The 18,834-nt window shown below is 44.9% G+C and overlaps 1 protein-coding gene across 6 annotated transcripts in view; it reads right to left on the bottom strand.

The window, feature by feature from the left end:
• Positions 1–18,834, bottom strand: part of kcnq5a (potassium voltage-gated channel, KQT-like subfamily, member 5a) — a 101,690-nt gene that overhangs the window by 8,706 nt on the left and 74,150 nt on the right. For 5 of the 6 annotated variants that reach the window (XM_028989029.1, XM_028989027.1, XM_028989026.1 and 2 more), the window contains exons 3-10: positions 18,703–18,829; positions 15,760–15,935; positions 13,997–14,122; positions 12,842–12,952; positions 10,236–10,331; positions 7,065–7,159; positions 5,969–5,995; positions 1,066–1,286 (exon numbers count right to left, since the gene is read on the bottom strand). In XM_028989029.1, the coding sequence (XP_028844862.1) occupies positions 1,066–1,286; positions 5,969–5,995; positions 7,065–7,159; positions 10,236–10,331; positions 12,842–12,952; positions 13,997–14,122; positions 15,760–15,935; positions 18,703–18,829 (979 nt within the window). Of the gene's footprint in view, positions 1–276; positions 305–1,065; positions 1,287–5,968; positions 5,996–7,064; positions 7,160–7,364; positions 7,454–10,235; positions 10,332–12,841; positions 12,953–13,996; positions 14,123–15,759; positions 15,936–18,702; positions 18,830–18,834 lie in introns of all 6 variants that reach the window. The other variant, XM_028989032.1, reaches the window with a different exon arrangement.

Genomic DNA, 18,834 nt, shown 5'->3' on the forward strand with positions numbered 1-18,834 from the left:
ATAAGGTCAAATGAATTAATAATGTCTTAACACAGCGAGTGAAACTGTGCAAACGTCTGTCAGGCACCTCACGTGGATGCACAATGGCTCTCTGGGGTGACTCTTCAATGGCTGAAACAGGAAGTGATTAACCTTGGGCCTGTCCAACTGATCCTGGGCCAGCCCTGCACTATCCCATGTCATCCTGCTCTGCTGTTTCCCACCCTCCGCCACTGATCCCGGGCCAACGGCCCTGCGTCATCCCCATCGGCCCCCGAGAGCCGCCACCAGCTGGGCTTCTCCTGGTGACTCACCACAGGATGTTCTCACACTGCTGTCCTGTGCACGGACTCGGCCCACACATTTTAGCGTCCAGCACCACGAATATTACTAGAACGTCCATATCATTACAACTTCAGCAACACATTCCATCCGCACATGAAGGGCCACAGCAGAATTTGTTTGGAACGGTCCTCTCACGCAAAACCCCTTGTACACTGTTTCATCCCAGAATGCATATGGGAGAGGGAGACACAGAGGACGGGAGACCTCTGGAAGCCGTGAAACTCCCTTAGGTACTCACTGTGTACAGAAGACACCACCACGGGGACAGAACAGAGCAGAGCAACAAACAAAGGCTTGGATGAAGAGGACACGAGGGACACGGCTGGCCTTGGAGGTCTGGATGTTAAACTGAACCGCAAAAACACTAATGAATCTGCACACAAAACCAGTCGTCCACACTGATGATAATTTCAATTTTCCCTGACAAAATTTATCAGGAACGACACACCGACCTTTTTTTCCTTCTATTGTCATATGGCATCTTTAATTTCCCCCAATTCTATACAAACTAAAGGGCATCTGCTGCAGGTCACGTGTGGCCGAGGCTCCTGGAAAAAGTCTCTGAGCTTCTGGTCTGTATTTTCATGGACACATCCATGTCCCAGCCACAGGCACGAAATGACCGATGGGACAGAGTTACATATTTCTGTTCTGTCAGTATAATATATGACCCTTAACCAGGCCAACGTGTCTCTCTCTCTCTCACAAATTCACCGACACACACCCACGCGCGGCTCTGACCTTCCGGTACAGGACGTGACTGGCTCTTAAGTCGCAGCGAGGGCCGGAAGCGCGTGCGGTCGTTGAAGCTCCAGCTCTTCTGCACTTTGGCCGGGCTCGTGCCCTCCGCACTGCCGTCCGTGGCAGGGGAGCGCCGGTCGTTCACCGACGTCTGCCGGCTCTTGATGCTCTGGCCACGAGGGCTGGCCATACGCACCCGTTCCTTAAAGCTGAGCTTCTGGCTGCGTGTGTGGGGAGATCGGGGGGAATGGGGTGAAGAGGACGGAGAAATACGTGGAAAGGGTTAGAGGATCTGTGGCAAAGTTCATTCTACTCTGGAGTAGCGTGCTACACACAATTAGCAGTAAGGGTGACAAATCATTTGTTGAAACAGTCTGTGTCATTTAAATAAACAGTTTCTCATTAATGGAGAGTGACATAAACAGTACCGGCCATAACACCACACTATGTCTGCGGTATTACGTATGCACATACGCTAAAGGTCAGTTTACATTTGCTCACGAACATCTCTGGCGCTCAGCTTCGAGCGGACCTATAGTCCATCCTGACACGACGAGGGAGGTTTACCAGCATGCCGTGCGGCTGATGCACCATATATACTGAGGTCCAGAACCCGGGCCACTGACACACAGACAGGGGGTTAACAGTGTCCATACCGAAACACATGCTGGCTGCAAACACAAGTCAAATACATGTACGTGTCTTTAAAAACGGACGGAAACACATCCATTGGATGTGATATTATGTTTATAATTAGTCTGGTTATAATTAGTTCGTCGAGACATTAAAACGGACCCAGTATTTGACCCAGTTCAAGGGATGTCTTTGTGCTTTTGGGGGGTTGTTAGTAGAGTTATTATGGTGTGGCAGAGAGGGCGCATGCAGAACATGCTCATGCTCAGGAGGGCATGCTTGCTGGGGCTTTTACCGTACGCCTTAACTGAGTTGAACTGAGTTTATGAACAGCGTTTGTCACGACCTACTGCGTTGACACCTAGGGCACCATTTTTGAGCTGGCAAGTGTGGGGCAAGTTGCTGTAGTAGGATTTACATGAATATATCAAATATGAATGATACGCTGGTTGTAGTCTGTATCGTACAGGACCTTTTTCGTTGCTGTGTAATTATTTCTGTCACCCAGAATACAATCTTTAATTTTGTTTTTATAAACAGCCTTAAAATGGGAGGAGCCTGACGCTGTCATGGCCTGATAACGGGGCTCTAATCATGGATTAGGCCTCCGAGATTAGAGATTAATGATCAATAATTAATTAATGGTTTTCAATTATTCATTAATGATTTCTTTTTCGTCATAATGACTTCCCTCTTCTGTGCCTCCTTCCCTCACACACCCCGAAACGTGACATACCCTACTTCATTATTCTGGATGACTGAAACCCAGTGAAACTGAAAACTGAAACCAGTGAACCAGCCCCACGCTTTGTGAGCAGTGCTGCACTTCACAGCAACTCAAAAATACTCCCCATAATGGCAAGCAGAATGGAAGAGGCCTGAATGTCTGGGGGACATAGCACAAAGGAAGAATTTCATCAGAATGCTTGAATTTAAGTGCTGATAAGCCTACATGTTGGTAGTGGGCATAGTGCCACGGTGACACAGCAAAATTTGTCCTCTGCTTTTTAACCATCACCCTCGGTGAGCAGTGGGCAGCCATGACAGGCGCCCGGGGAGCAGTGTGTGGGGATGGTGCTTTGATAAAGGGGACCTCAGCAGCACCTTGGCGGATCGGGATTCAAACCAGTGACCTTAACCGCTAGGCCACCACTGCTCCACCCTTTCTTTTTTGAAGGAGGGTGTTTAAATTGTCCAGAATTAGGACATCTGTCAGTCATTCCTAAAGACTCCTTCCATTTTAAACTCAGTTTATAAAAAACTTTGTCACAGACGGAAATAACAACACTGAAACAAGAATGGCTGGTGGGGTAGACAATTCCTGTTTTTACCTATTTATCTCTGGAAACTGGATATGACATTAGCAAACATTCCCCATGCGTTACGTCAGTGTTTCCCAACCCTGGTCCTGACCCTGATCAATCTCCACACTCATTATCAGGCCATTAACACCTGACCCTAATTAAAATAGGGTTGGAGGGAAGACTTTCCGGCAGGAGTTCCTCCAGGACCAGGGCTGGGAGACACCGTGCTACGTCTTTTATAGTGCAGTGAATATCGAGCCCTACAGTTGATATGATATATGAATAGTAAATGTAACTAGTTTGCTTTAAGGAAGGTACAATACACAAAACCGACAAGGCTTTCTCTATTAAAAAAGATAAGACATGATTTTACACAAAATTATGCATTAATTCTGCCTGTACAGGCCAAGAGTTTGGAGGCACCTTTTCATTCAATGTGTTTTCTTTATTTTCATGACCATTTACGTTGGTAGATTCTCACTGAAGGCATCAAAACTATGAATGAACACATGTGGAGTTATGTACTTAACAAAAAAAGGTGAAATAAGTGAAAACATGTTTTATATTCTAGTTTCTTTGCTCTGATTACTGCTTTGAACACTCTTGGCATTCTCTCGATGAGCTTCAAGAGGTCGTCACCTGAAATGCTTCTCCAAAAGTCTTGAAGGAGTTCCCAGAGGTGTTTAGCACTTGTTGGGGTCCAGCTCACCCCAGGGAACCATCTCGATGGGGTTCAGGTCCGGTGACTGTGGAGTTCAGGTCTCCACTTTTTGTTAAGTACGTAACCCCACATGTGGTCATTCATAGTTTTGATGCCTTCAGTGAGAATCTACCAACGTAAATGGTCATGAAGATAAAGAAAACACACTGAATGAGAAGGTGTGTCCAAACTTTTGCCCTGTACTGTATTTTCTTTACCTTTTTTCTTCCGGCAGCAAGCAGATAGTAATAATATATAACATTATGTGTGCCTGGGTGTCATGTCAAAACCCTCTGCCTTTGTGAGAAAGGGAGAAGCAGTGTAAAAGGAGTACCAAGGCATTTTGTGTAATTTTCAATTGCTCATGCATCTGCTGTTAGTCAGCATTCCAACAGATCATGTGACCGGAGCAAAGGGGGATGCTGGGTACCTATATTTCCGTGTGGTATACCTCCTGAAGAGCCTCTGCCTATCACTATGAACCTTACTAGGAGCGAGGGGAAATAAATAGACAGAAGAAGCAAAACTTTACTCGCCGTGCGGCACATTACAAAAACGGAAAACAAGAATCTGGATTGCCTCTGGCACAGACTGATCATTCTGCCTTCTTTACTACAGATAAAAAGCAATTACACACAAATGCAAACTAATGCACACAGACCAGCAACAGATTCCTGTCACTGTCATGCACGGACGTTCCAAATAATTATAAACAAAGTTTTGGTCAGGTATCCGTTGAAAATGGCTGAATACATTAATCTGTGTAAAAGCCAGTAGAGAGCCTTGCGAAACCAATGACTTGTGAGTCCTACATTGTCAGGTCATGAATAAGTAAATAATAATTTAAAAACGGTCATTTGCATGTTAAAGTAAGGAAGGTGGCTCCACTGCCCAGCCTTGGGTTCACTTTTCTGGTTTCGGAGAGAATTTCATTCTTTTGTTCATTCAGAGCAGCCTGGCTGTCTTGTCTGTAGGCAGCAGTCATGTGGGATTCTCTGTATTTACAGGGAGCACAAATCCCATTAAAAAAGCTGCTATGACAATTCGGGGAAAAAAAAAATTACATTCAAAAACAGTTCATGCTTTGAGTCGCCTCTGACAATTGTTCCCAAAACTCCAGTAATTGGTTTATTCCCCCCTCGAATTCAGGCAGCAGACAGAGAAAGTATAATAAGATATAATAACGTAATCTCATTATGAAAGTATAAAAGTAATCTCACTGAAGTGTCTACTCCCAGCATAGCCTGCTCGATGTGCACAAATTGCCTATTAAACGCAGGCAACACACCGAGCGTTTGGGCCCGAGTCCTGAGAAGAGACACGCGGACACCTGCCCAATTTCCACGGCCCTGTTCTTCCCACATCTTGTCAATTTATCTGTCTTCCATTTTCCCTAAACACCCCGTCCGTCTGGTGATGTACACACACACCGCCGAACGCTGGCTGGTGTTTAATCACTTGTATAAATACGGGGGTGAGCGGAAAAAGTGCATCATGGTTCAGTCATCAGGCCCGAGCGGGCAGACACAGTGCAGAAAGTGAGAAGCGACAGCGCTCGTCCCACGGCGGCCGTTCCCCCCGCCCCTCTCTCTGTGCCATTAAAAAGACACATTCCCGAGGGGATGTTACACCAGCGATACGCACGGCTAACAGCAGGGGCCGTAACATTCGCCAGCGTCGCATCGACGTCGTCGGCATTGTTCAAAACCAGAAGAGGTGCTGCTGCTCGGCTACGGTCAGAGAAGCAGAATTATCTTCAGCCTGGGTCACGTGTGTCACTGTGAGCCAATTATGAGATCATCGTGCCCAACGTTGCGCCAACGTTGCGCCAACGTTCTCAGAGCATTTATAGCTGTTATTCTGGTGGACCGGTAGCTCACGAACTCTCTTTATATCAATATTTGACAAGAAACATTCCAGGAGGGTAGGTTAATTACCAGACGGATAAAATTAAGCAGAAACAGCAGTGAAAGTTTGTCAGATAGAAGCACGGAAACTTACGTTGCTTCCTGACGTAGAAACCAAATTGAAAATTCTTGTTGGCGTGTGTTTGCAAGTATGACCAAGGTTATGTGTCTTCAGGGTTTTCAGGAGATAATAAATAAAAAAATGCAGAGCTAAACAGCAAGGCTGCATACTTGTAATAAGATTTTTTACGATTCTTGTTGTTCTTATTTGTCTGAAACATATTTGTACCTTTTTTGTATAAAATAAACACAATTTTTATAACAGTGCGAAGAATGAATGGAGTGAAATGTGCATGTACCTGCTGGAAGCCTCGCCCTGGTCTTTCCTTCGGGTGTTTTTTGGACCGAGAAGAGAGAAAGGTGGAGACATTAGTCCCTCACGCACAACCAGACACCAACAAGTGAAAAACACAGGCACTGTGGCTGGGAAGTATAATGAGAGCGTGTCTTCCGAATTTTCAGCCATGTTTCAAACACACGCACACACACACACTCACGCACACACACGCACACACAAAGAACAGACTGAAACTGAAAACTATACCAAAACGAGAGCAAACAACACAGAAAAAAACACTATTAAACAACAACGTCAGTTTTCTTCCAAGGAGCCACAACGACATAGACGGCAAGCAGTCATGCCAGCGAGCAGGCGATGCACAAACAAGCGCGCTAACAAAGCTCAGGCAAGGACAGAAGCTTCAAGGCGAAGAAAAGTCCAGAAAAGTTGTACATGTGTAAAGACACACTCATATTTTTGAGCACTTTTTATTTTTATTTTTACAGTAACGATGACATGTGTCATGGTAGGAAATTGGAAGCAATATTAAAAACTGTAACAACACTGTTCACAGTTTAACTCTAAATTTGAATTTCAATGAAAATAACATCTAATTGTATTCTCTTATTATTTTTTATCAACTTCTATGATTGATATTGCCAAGCCCCGAGTGGAATGTTGTTAAGTATACTTGGCCAAAAATCTCTAATTTGCTAACAGAGACTGGCGTATTTGGGAGCGTCCGGTGCTCAGAAGCGCTTACACAGCGCAGATCTTCATTGACCATGTGTCCTCGACTGTTGGCAAGCATGCACACAGCACTGTGTCAGCTGGAAGTCTGATAGCTGAGGCACGTTTCTTAACCTTTATACCTCCGGAACCTGCTCCGACATGCTCGACGACTCAGAGCCTTTTAACGTCACCAGCAATGTCATAGACGAAATGACCAACATGACTATGGAAGGACAGGAGGATAGCAGCAGGATCAGTTTGTTTGTCACAGAGGATGGGCGGAGGGGTAAGCGTGGAAGTGGCGTTTACTCAGAAAGTGGGAAGATGGTAGATTGAAGAGCCCAGACACCAAACACAACACCAGCTGCCACAGTTTTACCTACTTTAAAGGACTGCAGGTATGCAACGCCTTCAAATGAGGCTTCCAGGTAGCAATGGAAACCGAGTTCTCATCAGCCGCATAACTACGCCAAACACACTACGTGCAGAGTATACGAAGGGAAAAGAGCAAAAGAAAAGGAATCCAAATTAAACAGAAGCAAAATGAAAATGAGGCCCAAGAGAGAGGAGGGGAAAAGAAAAAAACCAAAAGGAAAGAAAAGAAATAAAAAAAAAAAAAAAGAGATTAGTACAAACCAGTACAGGTTACAGTGTCATCATCAGTTGTCTGCATTGATACATGCCTTTGGGGGGGCAGTACACTTTTATAGTGGCGCCATGTGGCGTTCAGGTAGACCCGGCTGGCGTCCGTGGAGTAGAGGCGCCACGCAGCCTAACACAGGGGAGGAGAAATACACAGTGGTGCAGAGAGACCGGGGACGTGGTGAGGGTGCAGCCACAACACACACGACCCCCTCCCGGCAAAACGTGTTCACCCAGATTTTTTAAACCGACCACCGCTCACTCACACACTCAACACGCAATGATCAGTTTATAGTCGCCAATGAAGCCACGGCCCGGGATTGAAACATCGGCCTGGGACATGTGAGCCCACAATAAATTTAAAAAAAAATTATTTATACAATAAATGTAATTATTATGAGCATTATTATATTATGGTGTTTTCATTTGCTACAAAGCATTAAAAAAGTGTGGTGATTCCATCATTTTGCCAGGGGTTGTGCACATTCACACACTCTCACACACAAACAATAGATATAAGATTAGGAGGCACACACTTCAAATAACACAATGACATTTAACACAACCCAGCACAGTACTGTAAGTCTGTAAAAAAACCCACTGAAGTCGCAGTGAAGACAATAGTGAGCAGCCCATAGATCATCAGAGGTGGGTAGTTAAAGTTATGTAATAAATAGGTAATGTAATATATAGTAAAATGATGCATTAAATAAGTCAAACATCAGCATCCAGCACAATGTCGGTGAGGGAATAAGCAGAGCAGCCAGGTTGGAATCTTCTCACAGTGTGCAGGTCCACAAATCCAACCAGATGAATCAATTTTCTTTCCTGTCATGTAGCTTAATAAACTCCCATGACTCGCCTCATATAAATTTCGACACATCCCTGGTGTTAGTCCACCGACCACTTACCCGCATCTGTGTGTGTGTGAGAGTGTTTGAGTCACTCAACTAGACCTCTGAAGGTCTGCTGTGGTGTCTGGTGCAGTCAGACCAGGCTGCACTGCCATCCCCTACACCGGTGTATACACCCAAGTGATTCTAATCAGGATCAGAATGCCACGTATGGACAGGAACCCGATTCCGGTCAATGGTGTCTCTTAAGCACAACAGTATAAAGCAACAACAATATACAACATAGGCTGAATCTTATACTGAAACAGAAATAACATAACACGACTGTTCCTGTGTCGGCTGGTCCTGGTCTGCAGGCTTCTAGGTCGTCTGCCAGAGGGTGTCCAGGGTGTTTAATATTCCAACGAAGAATGCTAATATGTATGGGAGCACTTTGTCTTGAAGTCTTATGACAGGACTGGTTACTGGTTACTCTACGGGTCCCGATACTTTTCATGAAATCTGTTCCGAATATAGCGGCCATCTAAATTTGCACGTTTTAATACATTCCCACACATGAGCACTGCCTCTGACTACTTCAACCCACCTCTTCAGATCATGCAGTCATACAACAACAACACACACACACACACACACACACACAAGGGGATGTTTTGATAGTGGAATCACCAACGTGTGCCAGTTTCTATGTCAAATCGGAGTCTTTCGCACAATGTGTGTGACAAGTTCATAGTATGCTGGTCACGTAAGGAATATTACAATCGTGCATTTTCCACATTGTGTTCCACTGCCAAAACTGCATGGCAAGAGATGAAGAGAAAGAAGAGTTGAGCTGCTGCGTGGCCCACAAAGTCTATAGAAAACAAACTGATTGGATCAGAAAGACAAACTCAGGTCCCATAAAGCTGCATCCTGCAATGACCAGCCGGGAAAACTGAGCTGTCTTCAAGGCAAAGGACAGGCAATAAAAGACACATTTTAGCCATAACACACTTGTGAGGCCAGTCCCTGCACAATGGAAGCCTTTCATGTATGTCTGTGTGTGTTCATGTATCATGAGCATTAAAAATAATAAAATCTCTTTCCATGATCGCTTTGCCTGCTAGGAAGCACAGCATACCTGAGGGAAATCCAAAGTGAGAATCCCTTCCATGGAAAAGCAACATCAATATCAGTCAGTGTTTCCTTTGGAGCAAATAAATCATGGCAACGTTCAGTGATTCAGTTAACTTGGAGGGAAAAAGATCATGATTCTTGTTTCTGCTGTGTCATTAACGAAGACCTGCACACCAGATATTATACTGTGTGTGTGTGTGTGTGTGTGTGTGTGTGTGTGTGTGTGTGTGTGTGTGTGTAAAATATGTGGCAGTTTAGGCCTGATAATAGACATGTCTATTTTCATCAACAATAATGATCTTCGAGCTTGGCCTTCAGACACTGTAAACTTTAGCTAGGTTAACCAGACCTAAGTAGTGGCCAATGGGAAAAATGTGAGTCGATGGTGACAGATCAGACTAGAGAAGTCAACAGATGTAAAACCTCACAGCTTGTCCACAGGGTCTCTCCACAGTGTGCTTCCAGTGAAGTATATATGCAGTTGACAAATTAAAGGAAAAACCAACCAGGAGTGTCCTTTGAGGCTTAAGACTCCTGTTATTCAAGTTTTCTATGATTAGAAAGAACAGATGCTTCCCGATTGCATTTTCATGACTGTGCTGGAGACACTATTTAAGATGGTGTTGGATTGATCTGATGACGGATCATTTAATTTAACCATTTTGCAGGAATCATCATCCTGGAACACATTTTTCAACTTAGGCTGATGTTTCAGTCATTTTGCAGCTATTCAGGTTTCTCCTTTAAATCGTCTCTCATCTGCATGTCTGCAACGGTAGCATTCTCTGTAAATCTGAGGATGTGGGATGGATTATAAACCTCCTAAAGGAGTCAAGGTGGAGAACAGGAAGTGTATCAGGTCAAAATCGTAAGAAAGAGTCCTGCTGGGGGGGGGGGTCATCGCTGTTTTTTCGGGGCGGGCATCAGCGTTCAGTTCTTTACCTGGATCAGGCTGGCAGCCGGGTTCCTCCTCTTCTCGAAATGCTTTTGCCGATGCTGTTCCTGCACTTTCAGGGCGAAGCCTGAGCCCAGGATACCCTACAAACGCACAAACACAGACATGCGCTCATATGCTTTCTTTGGATTAAGGTGTTAAGATGAAATACTCATGAAGCAAATGTTATCAGGGAATAAAAACCAGGGGCTTTTACAAATAAACCGGCTATAAGAGCTGACACAGAGCAGCACCCACTGGCTGTTTAACCTTTGCGTTACACCAGCTCAGCAATGTGCAATCAAAGCATACACTTTTTTTATGAACGTGTCCAAGCCTACCGAAGAAGAGTGCAAACATTTTGGGAATAATATCAAGAATAGACATTATAAAGTGTAGCATAATATGGCCTGGTGTCAAGAAGGGCAGCAAACAAACCACTTCTCTCAAAAAAAACATGACGGACAGACTGATATTCTGCAAAAAGTACAGGGATCGGACTGCTCAGGACTGGGGTGTAGTCATTTTCTGTTGAAGCCCCTTTCCGATTGTTTGGTGCATCTGAAAAAATGGTTGTCTGGAGGACCATCAGACCTGTCTCGAGCCAACATTAAAGCGTCCTGAGACCATTCATGTGCGGGGCTGCTCAGGGACACAATGGTAGTAAATGGGATTTGAACCTGGGTCTTATGGTTCATAGGCGAGTGTGTTACCCACTAGGCTACTACCATCCAAGGGAGTGGGCTCACTCACAATTTTTTCATAAGAACACAGCCATGAGTAAAGAATGGTGCCAAAGCATCCTCCAACAGCAACTTCTCCCAACCATCCAAGACCAGGTTGGTGGTGAAGAACAATGCCTTCTCCAACATGATGGAGCATCGTGCCATCAGACCAAAGTGATCACTAAAAGGCTCAGGGAACAAAACATTGAAATTTTGGGTCCATGGCCAAGACACTTCCAGAACCCTGATCCCAATTGATTGACCGCATGTTAGGGCGAAAAAAAGTCCAACACAGCAAATATTGACTCTTTGCATAAACTTGATGTAATTGTCTATAAAAGCCTTAGAAACGTACAAAATGCTTGTAATTATACTTCAATGCACAACAGAATCAACCGACAAAAAGATGTAAAAACACTGAAGCAGCAAACTTTGTGAAAACCAGTATTTGTGTCATTCTCAGACATGACTGTATAAGCTGCATTTCATGGCGCACACACACACACACACACACACAAAAAAAAAAACCCAAAAAACATCAATAACCCGACCACACAGAGAAACAGACTGCGGTATCTGCATCCAGCTCTCATAAAAAAGCACAAATTTGTGTTAGAGCAGAGCAGATGACGCGTCTGCCGCATAAATCTCCGCCGCACACGGCGCGAGAGCCTAAAAAAGCGCTTAATGGAGTGGAAATAGTAATTATTTCTCCACTGGAAGGACATCTAGCACCGAAAAAAAAGATCCCGGCTGATTTAGAACTGCTCAGTGTGGCCCACAGGACACCGTCTGGCACCTGAAGTAGCGGTTGCTTCCCTCCCGCCTCCCACTCTGTTTTTCACTTACACACCGACGCTGACAACGGAGCGCGTGCGAGCAGCCAAAGGCAATAACAGGGATCTTTTCACTCACGTTTTACGGGGTGATAGTGGCCTAGCTGTTGTCACCCCCGAACCCAGCTTTATAGGCCCCGTTTTTTTTTTTTTTTTTTTTACCACAAAGTGAAATTATTGTCACAATACAACAACATGTGTGCTCTGCATTTATCCCATCACCCTTAGTGACCTGTGTGGGGACAGTACCTTGATCAAGGGGACCTCGGTGTTGTCTGCAGATTTTGTTTGACTTAAATGTTACCTTTCACGGCCTGTGTCCCATATTTGCACTGTATGTTGCACACATGCACTTTATGTCAGTCCATTGTTTAAATGTTACATGTAGCACCCGGTTTCGTAGAAATGTTGTTTCGTTTCACTATCTACTATATAACATGTATGTTTCTGAAGTGACAACAAAGCTCACTTGAACTTGAAGTGGCGGTTCAGGATTTGAACCTGCGACCCTTCGATTGCAAGTTCGCTTCCTCACCTGCATGGCCACCACTGTCCCAAAACGTTGCTCCCGGTGAGGCGCAACCTCGGCATAGCTCATCACACACTGCCTTATAAGTAACACACGCCAACCGATTGTGCCAGTGGAGCTGCACGAGACCTGCACTTGAGGAGTGAGTGAAAGTCATCAAGGTACATTCAAATATACCAGTTAACATTTAACTGTTGGCTTATTATCATTATTCTTATTCTTATAATGGAAAGAAAACTATGATGCAATGAATGCAAAATACATATCTATCTGACTGCCAAATTATAATATAATAAACATCTCTAATGGTGGCTAATTAATATTTAATATTTTGACAAGTAGTAATTTCTCCCTATGTGTTTACTGATCTGTTGGTGGTTATTTGACAATAATTTGCTACTGTGACTTACAAAAGACCAATCTTACAATTTACAATGTTGCTTAGGAACCAGGTGGATTTAAACGACTAATTAATTGCTAATTATTGGGCTGAAATTGAAACAGACTGTAACTGTGATACCCACCGCAGGAAGGGCAAAGAAAGAGATGCCCAGCAGGGCAAAACCAGCCGACAGCAGACGTCCCGTCCAAGTCTGTGGCGTCTTGTCCCCATAGCCGATGGTGGTCAGGGTGATCTGAGGTCAGGGGTCAGAGGTCAAATAAGCACCACAACATGATGTAATTCTTTCTGTGTAAAACAGACTGACAGGAGCATGCAGGAAAGGGGAATCGGAGAACCTTCTTCTTGTGATATGTTGAACTGCTATAACTCAGCGTGTCGCGAATAAAGTGCTCGATCCTTTTAGTGGAGTGCTATTCATGTCTCATTAAGCCCTATGCTCCATACTTAAATCCATTTTAATGCCTGAAGCATAATAGAGATGGGCTACACATCATCTGGGAAAAACATCAGCCGGTCTGAGAAAACGCTTGCAGCCGCGGCCTCTCACTTTCCCTTGCTAATGTAATAAGTGAGAGGTTTGGACTCGTTCTGGGCAGGGCGTGTTTTAATAGTGCGGCCGTGCCAAAGCAAATTCGCAGGATCAAGACAGAAAGAGAGCTCTCTGTCATCCGAACGTGGCACAGAGGGTCCTCTGGTTTTCTCCTCTGCCGGCGTGGCGCAGACAGGGGATTGGTCGCGGCCCAGAGTCAACAGCAGCGCTGGCCGCGCGGGGGAAGCGAGGCAGGAAGGCACGTCTCTGTGTGCGGCGACAAAACGCCTCCCCCCCCAGACGCTCCTGCCCTCGGCTGACCTCCGCCTCACGAGTTCACCTCGCCAAGCAGCAAGAAGAAAAATGAGGTCCATTGATCGAAGCTGTGACAACTTCTTTACCCCCCCCCCCCCCCCCCCCCCCCCCCCCTTACCCTGTTTACTGGGGCGGGGAGGTGCAGGGGTGTCTGGAAAAGCCCCCCTGTGAGCAGCAGGTCAATAATAAAGCAACGCAGTCTTTTCAGGGTCTGATTAGGCTTAAGGTATCTGATGACAACTGTCCACCAACCATAACACAGACTCATATAATTGTATTGATTTGCGTGGCTTATGAAAGGGGGGGTAATGACTCTGTAAATGGAAGTTTCCACTTGATGGATAAACACTCCATGGACGTATAGAACGGTGAAAGATGGATCGTCCGCCATTTGCTATACGGTGGTCGTGTAATTGCAGTGTGTTTACTCACCGTACCCCACCAGAGAGCGTCGGCGTAGGTAGCAAATTGGTTATTGACTTCCTTCTCCACCAAGTACACCAGGAAGGAGGAGAAGATGAGGACCAGGAAGCCAATGTACCAGGCCGTCACCAGCTCCTGCCAGCACACAACAGGGCATCAGAACATTTCTGCCTGGTCTTCACCTGATTGGGTGTCCGCTCCCCAACGAGCCATGCTGACCTTGCGCTAGGCCCTGTTTTACCAGCCAGGTAAGCTAAGAAGGAGACAAAAGGCCTGAGCGCAGGTTGAAAAGAACAACGCAAGTGACTGGGAATGTCTGGGAGTAGAAAAGAAAACAAGTCCATTAACTGTGGTCGCCGGACGGTTCAACGTGTGCCCGCAATCCCACAATGGCTGCGCTAAAAGGCGGGACTCTGAGTGCACGGGAAGTGTGTGGTTTTTTGGCACTGTGGAGGTCGGGATCCGACCGAAGACTCTGCAGCACGCAAAAGAGCTGCACACACTGAGCTCTATATAACTCTTATAGCACAGACACTGGTCCAGACCTGCTTACGCAAGCAGATCCCTGTTCAGAAAATCCCACATACAAATGGACTTCAGACTGAAGGAATATGAGAGACGGTCGGTTAGGCTGGTTAGGAACATTTTGCTACCATGGGTTAGGTCCAAAAAAAAAAACGGTGCAATGATGTAAAAAACGTGATATGATTTTCAGGGACCAGATCTTTCATTTCATTTTGAACTGGGCCACAAACTGATTTTTGATTAATTGTTAAAAAACCCCAAAACATCATGATTATGCACATGAGACCAGGCTGTGGGACCTTGCTCTCAGTCTTGCCAAAACGATTAAAAATGTATTGCCTAATTAACTATTGTGGAGCCCTTATCTATTCTCATTCTGTAGTAGTACGTAAATATACAGATTAGAGTCCGAGCCTGACAGAATTCAACCTGAGCCCGACTCGACCCGGGGCTTTTTAAAACTAAACTAGGAAATGTGCCGCGAAATGAATGGCTTTCAAACATAATGGCCAGAGGCTAGCCTCCGTTTCACCTCCACAGCATCCATTTCAACGTCTCCTGACAACGACGGCCAAGAATTTTATACCAAATTAATATTTCATAAAAAAAAAATTACATTTAATAAATCAAATTTACAACATGCTAAACAATTTCAATAAACAGCGAATCATTCGTAAAGTAAACGTACTACAGACCTTACTCATGCTTTCTGATCGATCATTTACTGTGCGCAACCCAGGCCAAGACTTACAACTCTAATACCGATATATTTGGAAACAATCCTGTATCTGCCAGCAATGCTTACGTGATATCTGTGACATCCAGACAGAAGAACGTTTCAAGCAAATAGGGTCGGGTGCGTAGTTAGTTCCTCCTCTCCAAGATACATGTAACTAGCAAGCAGTCCTTATTTGTTTGTACCTGTCTATTTCTGTAAAACCTGCATGGACACTTGATGTGACACTTGCGAACATCTGTTATAGTGTGTTGAAAATAAGATAAGATAATCCTTTATTAGTCCCACAAGTGGGAAATTTACATTGTCACAGCAGAAAGTGGAAAGTATGAGACCAGCAATTATGCCGACAGTATAATATAAAATGTTCCCTATACAAATAAGTAATCTTGAAATAACTGTGGATGAATGCATTAAAAATATATATGTATATTTTTAAAAATATGTATGTGTACCTATGTACAGAGTGGACAGGAGCCTTTGTGGAGGACCATGCAGGAAACATGTTTACCTTACTGTGAGCGTAGACTACAGACCCCAACAACTTCCACGTGCCGCCCCTCCTGTCCATGCGCACCATGCGCAGGATCTGAAGGAAGCGGAGGCTTCGCAGGACGTAGGTTGCGAACATGTTGCCCTGGCTTCCTGCCGACACCACAATGATGGAGGCAAGTAGGACGATGATGTCTGTTGGAGCAAAGAGGTCAAGACAGAAGACTCCATGAACCCAGCAGAAGCTCTGCTTTCAGAGGCCGCTGGCCACAATGACTTTTTCTTATGTCTTAGGCAGAAAATAATTCTCAGTGATGAAATAATAAGGTTTCCTTCAAATATCTAATATCAAATATCTTTCTTGCCAGGAATCAAAGGGAATGAGAGCCCGAATCTACGTCATGCAATGATACGAACTTCAGCCTGCATATGCATCACAACAAGACAGAGGACCGGGAGAAGCCACAGTAACATCTGAGGAACACAGCTAGAGCCACGTTGGGAAAATATTATCTTTCTCTCAGATCACACAAGGTTCTGCCTCTCCTAGTAAACACAGTGGGAAATTCTACTGCCCTACAAATCAGTGGAGCTGAAGAGTAATGCAGAGGTACGACTCTATACACTGTATACACATATGGCCTACAGTTAGTGAATAAGATTGGAATAATTATTAATAATACATGGATGACATAATAAAATCAACGGCATTCAGACACTTTTCGTTTCGTCGATTTAAATATTCTCACTAACACTAGAAAAAGAAGTAAAAGGCTAATAGTGTGCTTGTGTTCACCTCTTGGATGGATGGGTGGAGCTTGCTCATTACCATTCCCCCCCACAGTGTCTCCACCATCTACTGTCTCTTTTTCAGTCTGCTCTGCCATGCCCAACTGATCAGGTGAAGGGAATTTTTCATGCAAACTGAATGAGAAGAATCCAAAATGAAATAAAAATGGAAGAATAGGACTGCAAATCACATATGTGATGCTGAAATGCCTATAGAGTATAAAGGTGCCTTCAAATAAAATCCCCAGATATTAATTAAGAGTAGGAATAAAAATAGACAGCATTGTTCCCTGAGAACTAGGTGATGTCATGATCCGTTCCGGAAGGGGCTACTCTGGGTCCGGGCCGGAGTTTCATGTTGGTCCTGTGTTATTATGTATCCTGATTGTGTTCACCTGTGTATAACTGTATAATACTGCCCTGGTCGTGTCTGTTCAACTGTTATCCAGAGCGACTTAGTAGTTACAGGGACAGTCCCCCCCTGGAGCAACTCAGGGTTAAGTGTCTTGCTCAGGGACACAATGGTATTAAGTGGGATTTGAACCCGGGTCTTCTGGTTCATAGGCAGGTGTGTTACCCACTAGGCCACTACCACCCTCATGTTTTAAACCCGTTTCGTGACGTCATGCTTATGCGTCCTTCTTCATCGTCATGTCCAGCCATTGGTCCAGATCTACTGCCTTGCCATGTCAAACCAGCGTGACAGGCGATATTTTCCTATTTTTCCAATATTTCACAATAACAGTACCCAATATTCCTACTTTTCCAGGGTGGTAGTAGCCTAGTGGGTAACACACTCGCCTATGAACCAGAAGACCCGGGTTCGAATCCCACTTACTACCATTGTGTCCCTGAGCAAGACACTTAACCCTAAATTGCTCCAGGGAGACAGTCCCTGTAATACTGATTGTAAGTCGCTCTGGATAAGGGCGTCTGATAAATGCTGTAAATGTAAATGTAAATGTACTTTAATAGTGAATTAGCATAAATAATAGCATGTGACACCTGGTACAAACATTAAATCTAAATATGAGGTGCAAATTTGTTTTATACGTAGTAACAGTTATTTATTGTCACAGTCTCCAAAGCGCAACCCCACCCTATTTAGAACATTCTCTCAGGGCTAGGGCTCCACGAACACATTCCGTGCCTCCGTTTCAGAGCCTTGCATGACCCGCTCCCGGTTGGAAATGCGCCGTTTCCTTCCTCGCGCTGGAGGCAGATCTCAGCGCCACCACCCACGCCCACGCCAGAGGGGCTCAGAAAAACAGCGGGCATCCTTTATTCATGTGTCCGTACAGCCGCAACCTCGCCTACTGACCCGAGGCTGAGCGCGTCTGATGCAGAACAGGATGCTGGTAATCGCCGCATGGCCTGTAGGTTTTGTGAGGAGAGGCTGTCTGGGACAATAACTAGATTTGCTGATGACACTGTTGTCTGCACTTTGCCAGTTATCATTTCTCTCACAGACAGACACTTACACACACTAAATAATTAATAATTTCATATTTGTTGAGCGTACCAAAGTGCTTAAAATGCAATAATGTCATGATCCGGTCCGAAAGGGGTTACTGTTGTCATGTGTAATGTTCCCTAATCATTTTCAACTGTGTCTAATGGATAAAGCTGCCCTGTTCGTTTCTGTTCGCCGTCAGGTATTTGATATGTTCCATGTTCACCAACGTCTCGGATGTCTCCCCTGTCCTGTTCTTCGCCCATTAACCCCGGTTTCGTGACGTCGTGCGATTACGTCCTTCTTCCTTGTCCAGTTTCGTCATCCTCTCCGCTCACCTGACTCGTCATGCCATCATGGTTGTGACAAATATTAAGTTCCTCTACACCCAAACAGCCCTGTCCTTAAACTGAAAGCAAATCTTTCAGTATTTTACGTGAAATTGCTATTGATAAATCTTTATTCCCCATCAACGCTGATCACAGCACCCAATTTATTGCCTGCCAATTTATCATGACGCTTATACAGCAGCAGTGAAGCAGAGCCCCCCGGTGCTGCGCCATAACACCCCACACCAGGCATCCTTCGACTGCAATGCAACCACACACACACACACACACACACACACACACTTTTGTTTTAAGATTGATGGGATGCATTGACAATCAAGAGAAGGTTATTGTCAGGAACGGGTGTGTAAATGCTGCTCTTCACACCCACCTATGACACTGAAAGGCTTCCTGGCGAAGCGCAGGCGGCCCTGCCATCCTCTGTAGCGACAGCAGCAGCCGGCCGACCAGATGCGGATGATGTACTCCAGACCAAACACCACGATCATCACGAACTCCTGAG

The sequence above is a fragment of the Denticeps clupeoides genome, chromosome 8, assembly GCF_900700375.1.
Source record: "Denticeps clupeoides chromosome 8, fDenClu1.1, whole genome shotgun sequence".
Taxonomy (NCBI): domain Eukaryota; kingdom Metazoa; phylum Chordata; class Actinopteri; order Clupeiformes; family Denticipitidae; genus Denticeps; species Denticeps clupeoides.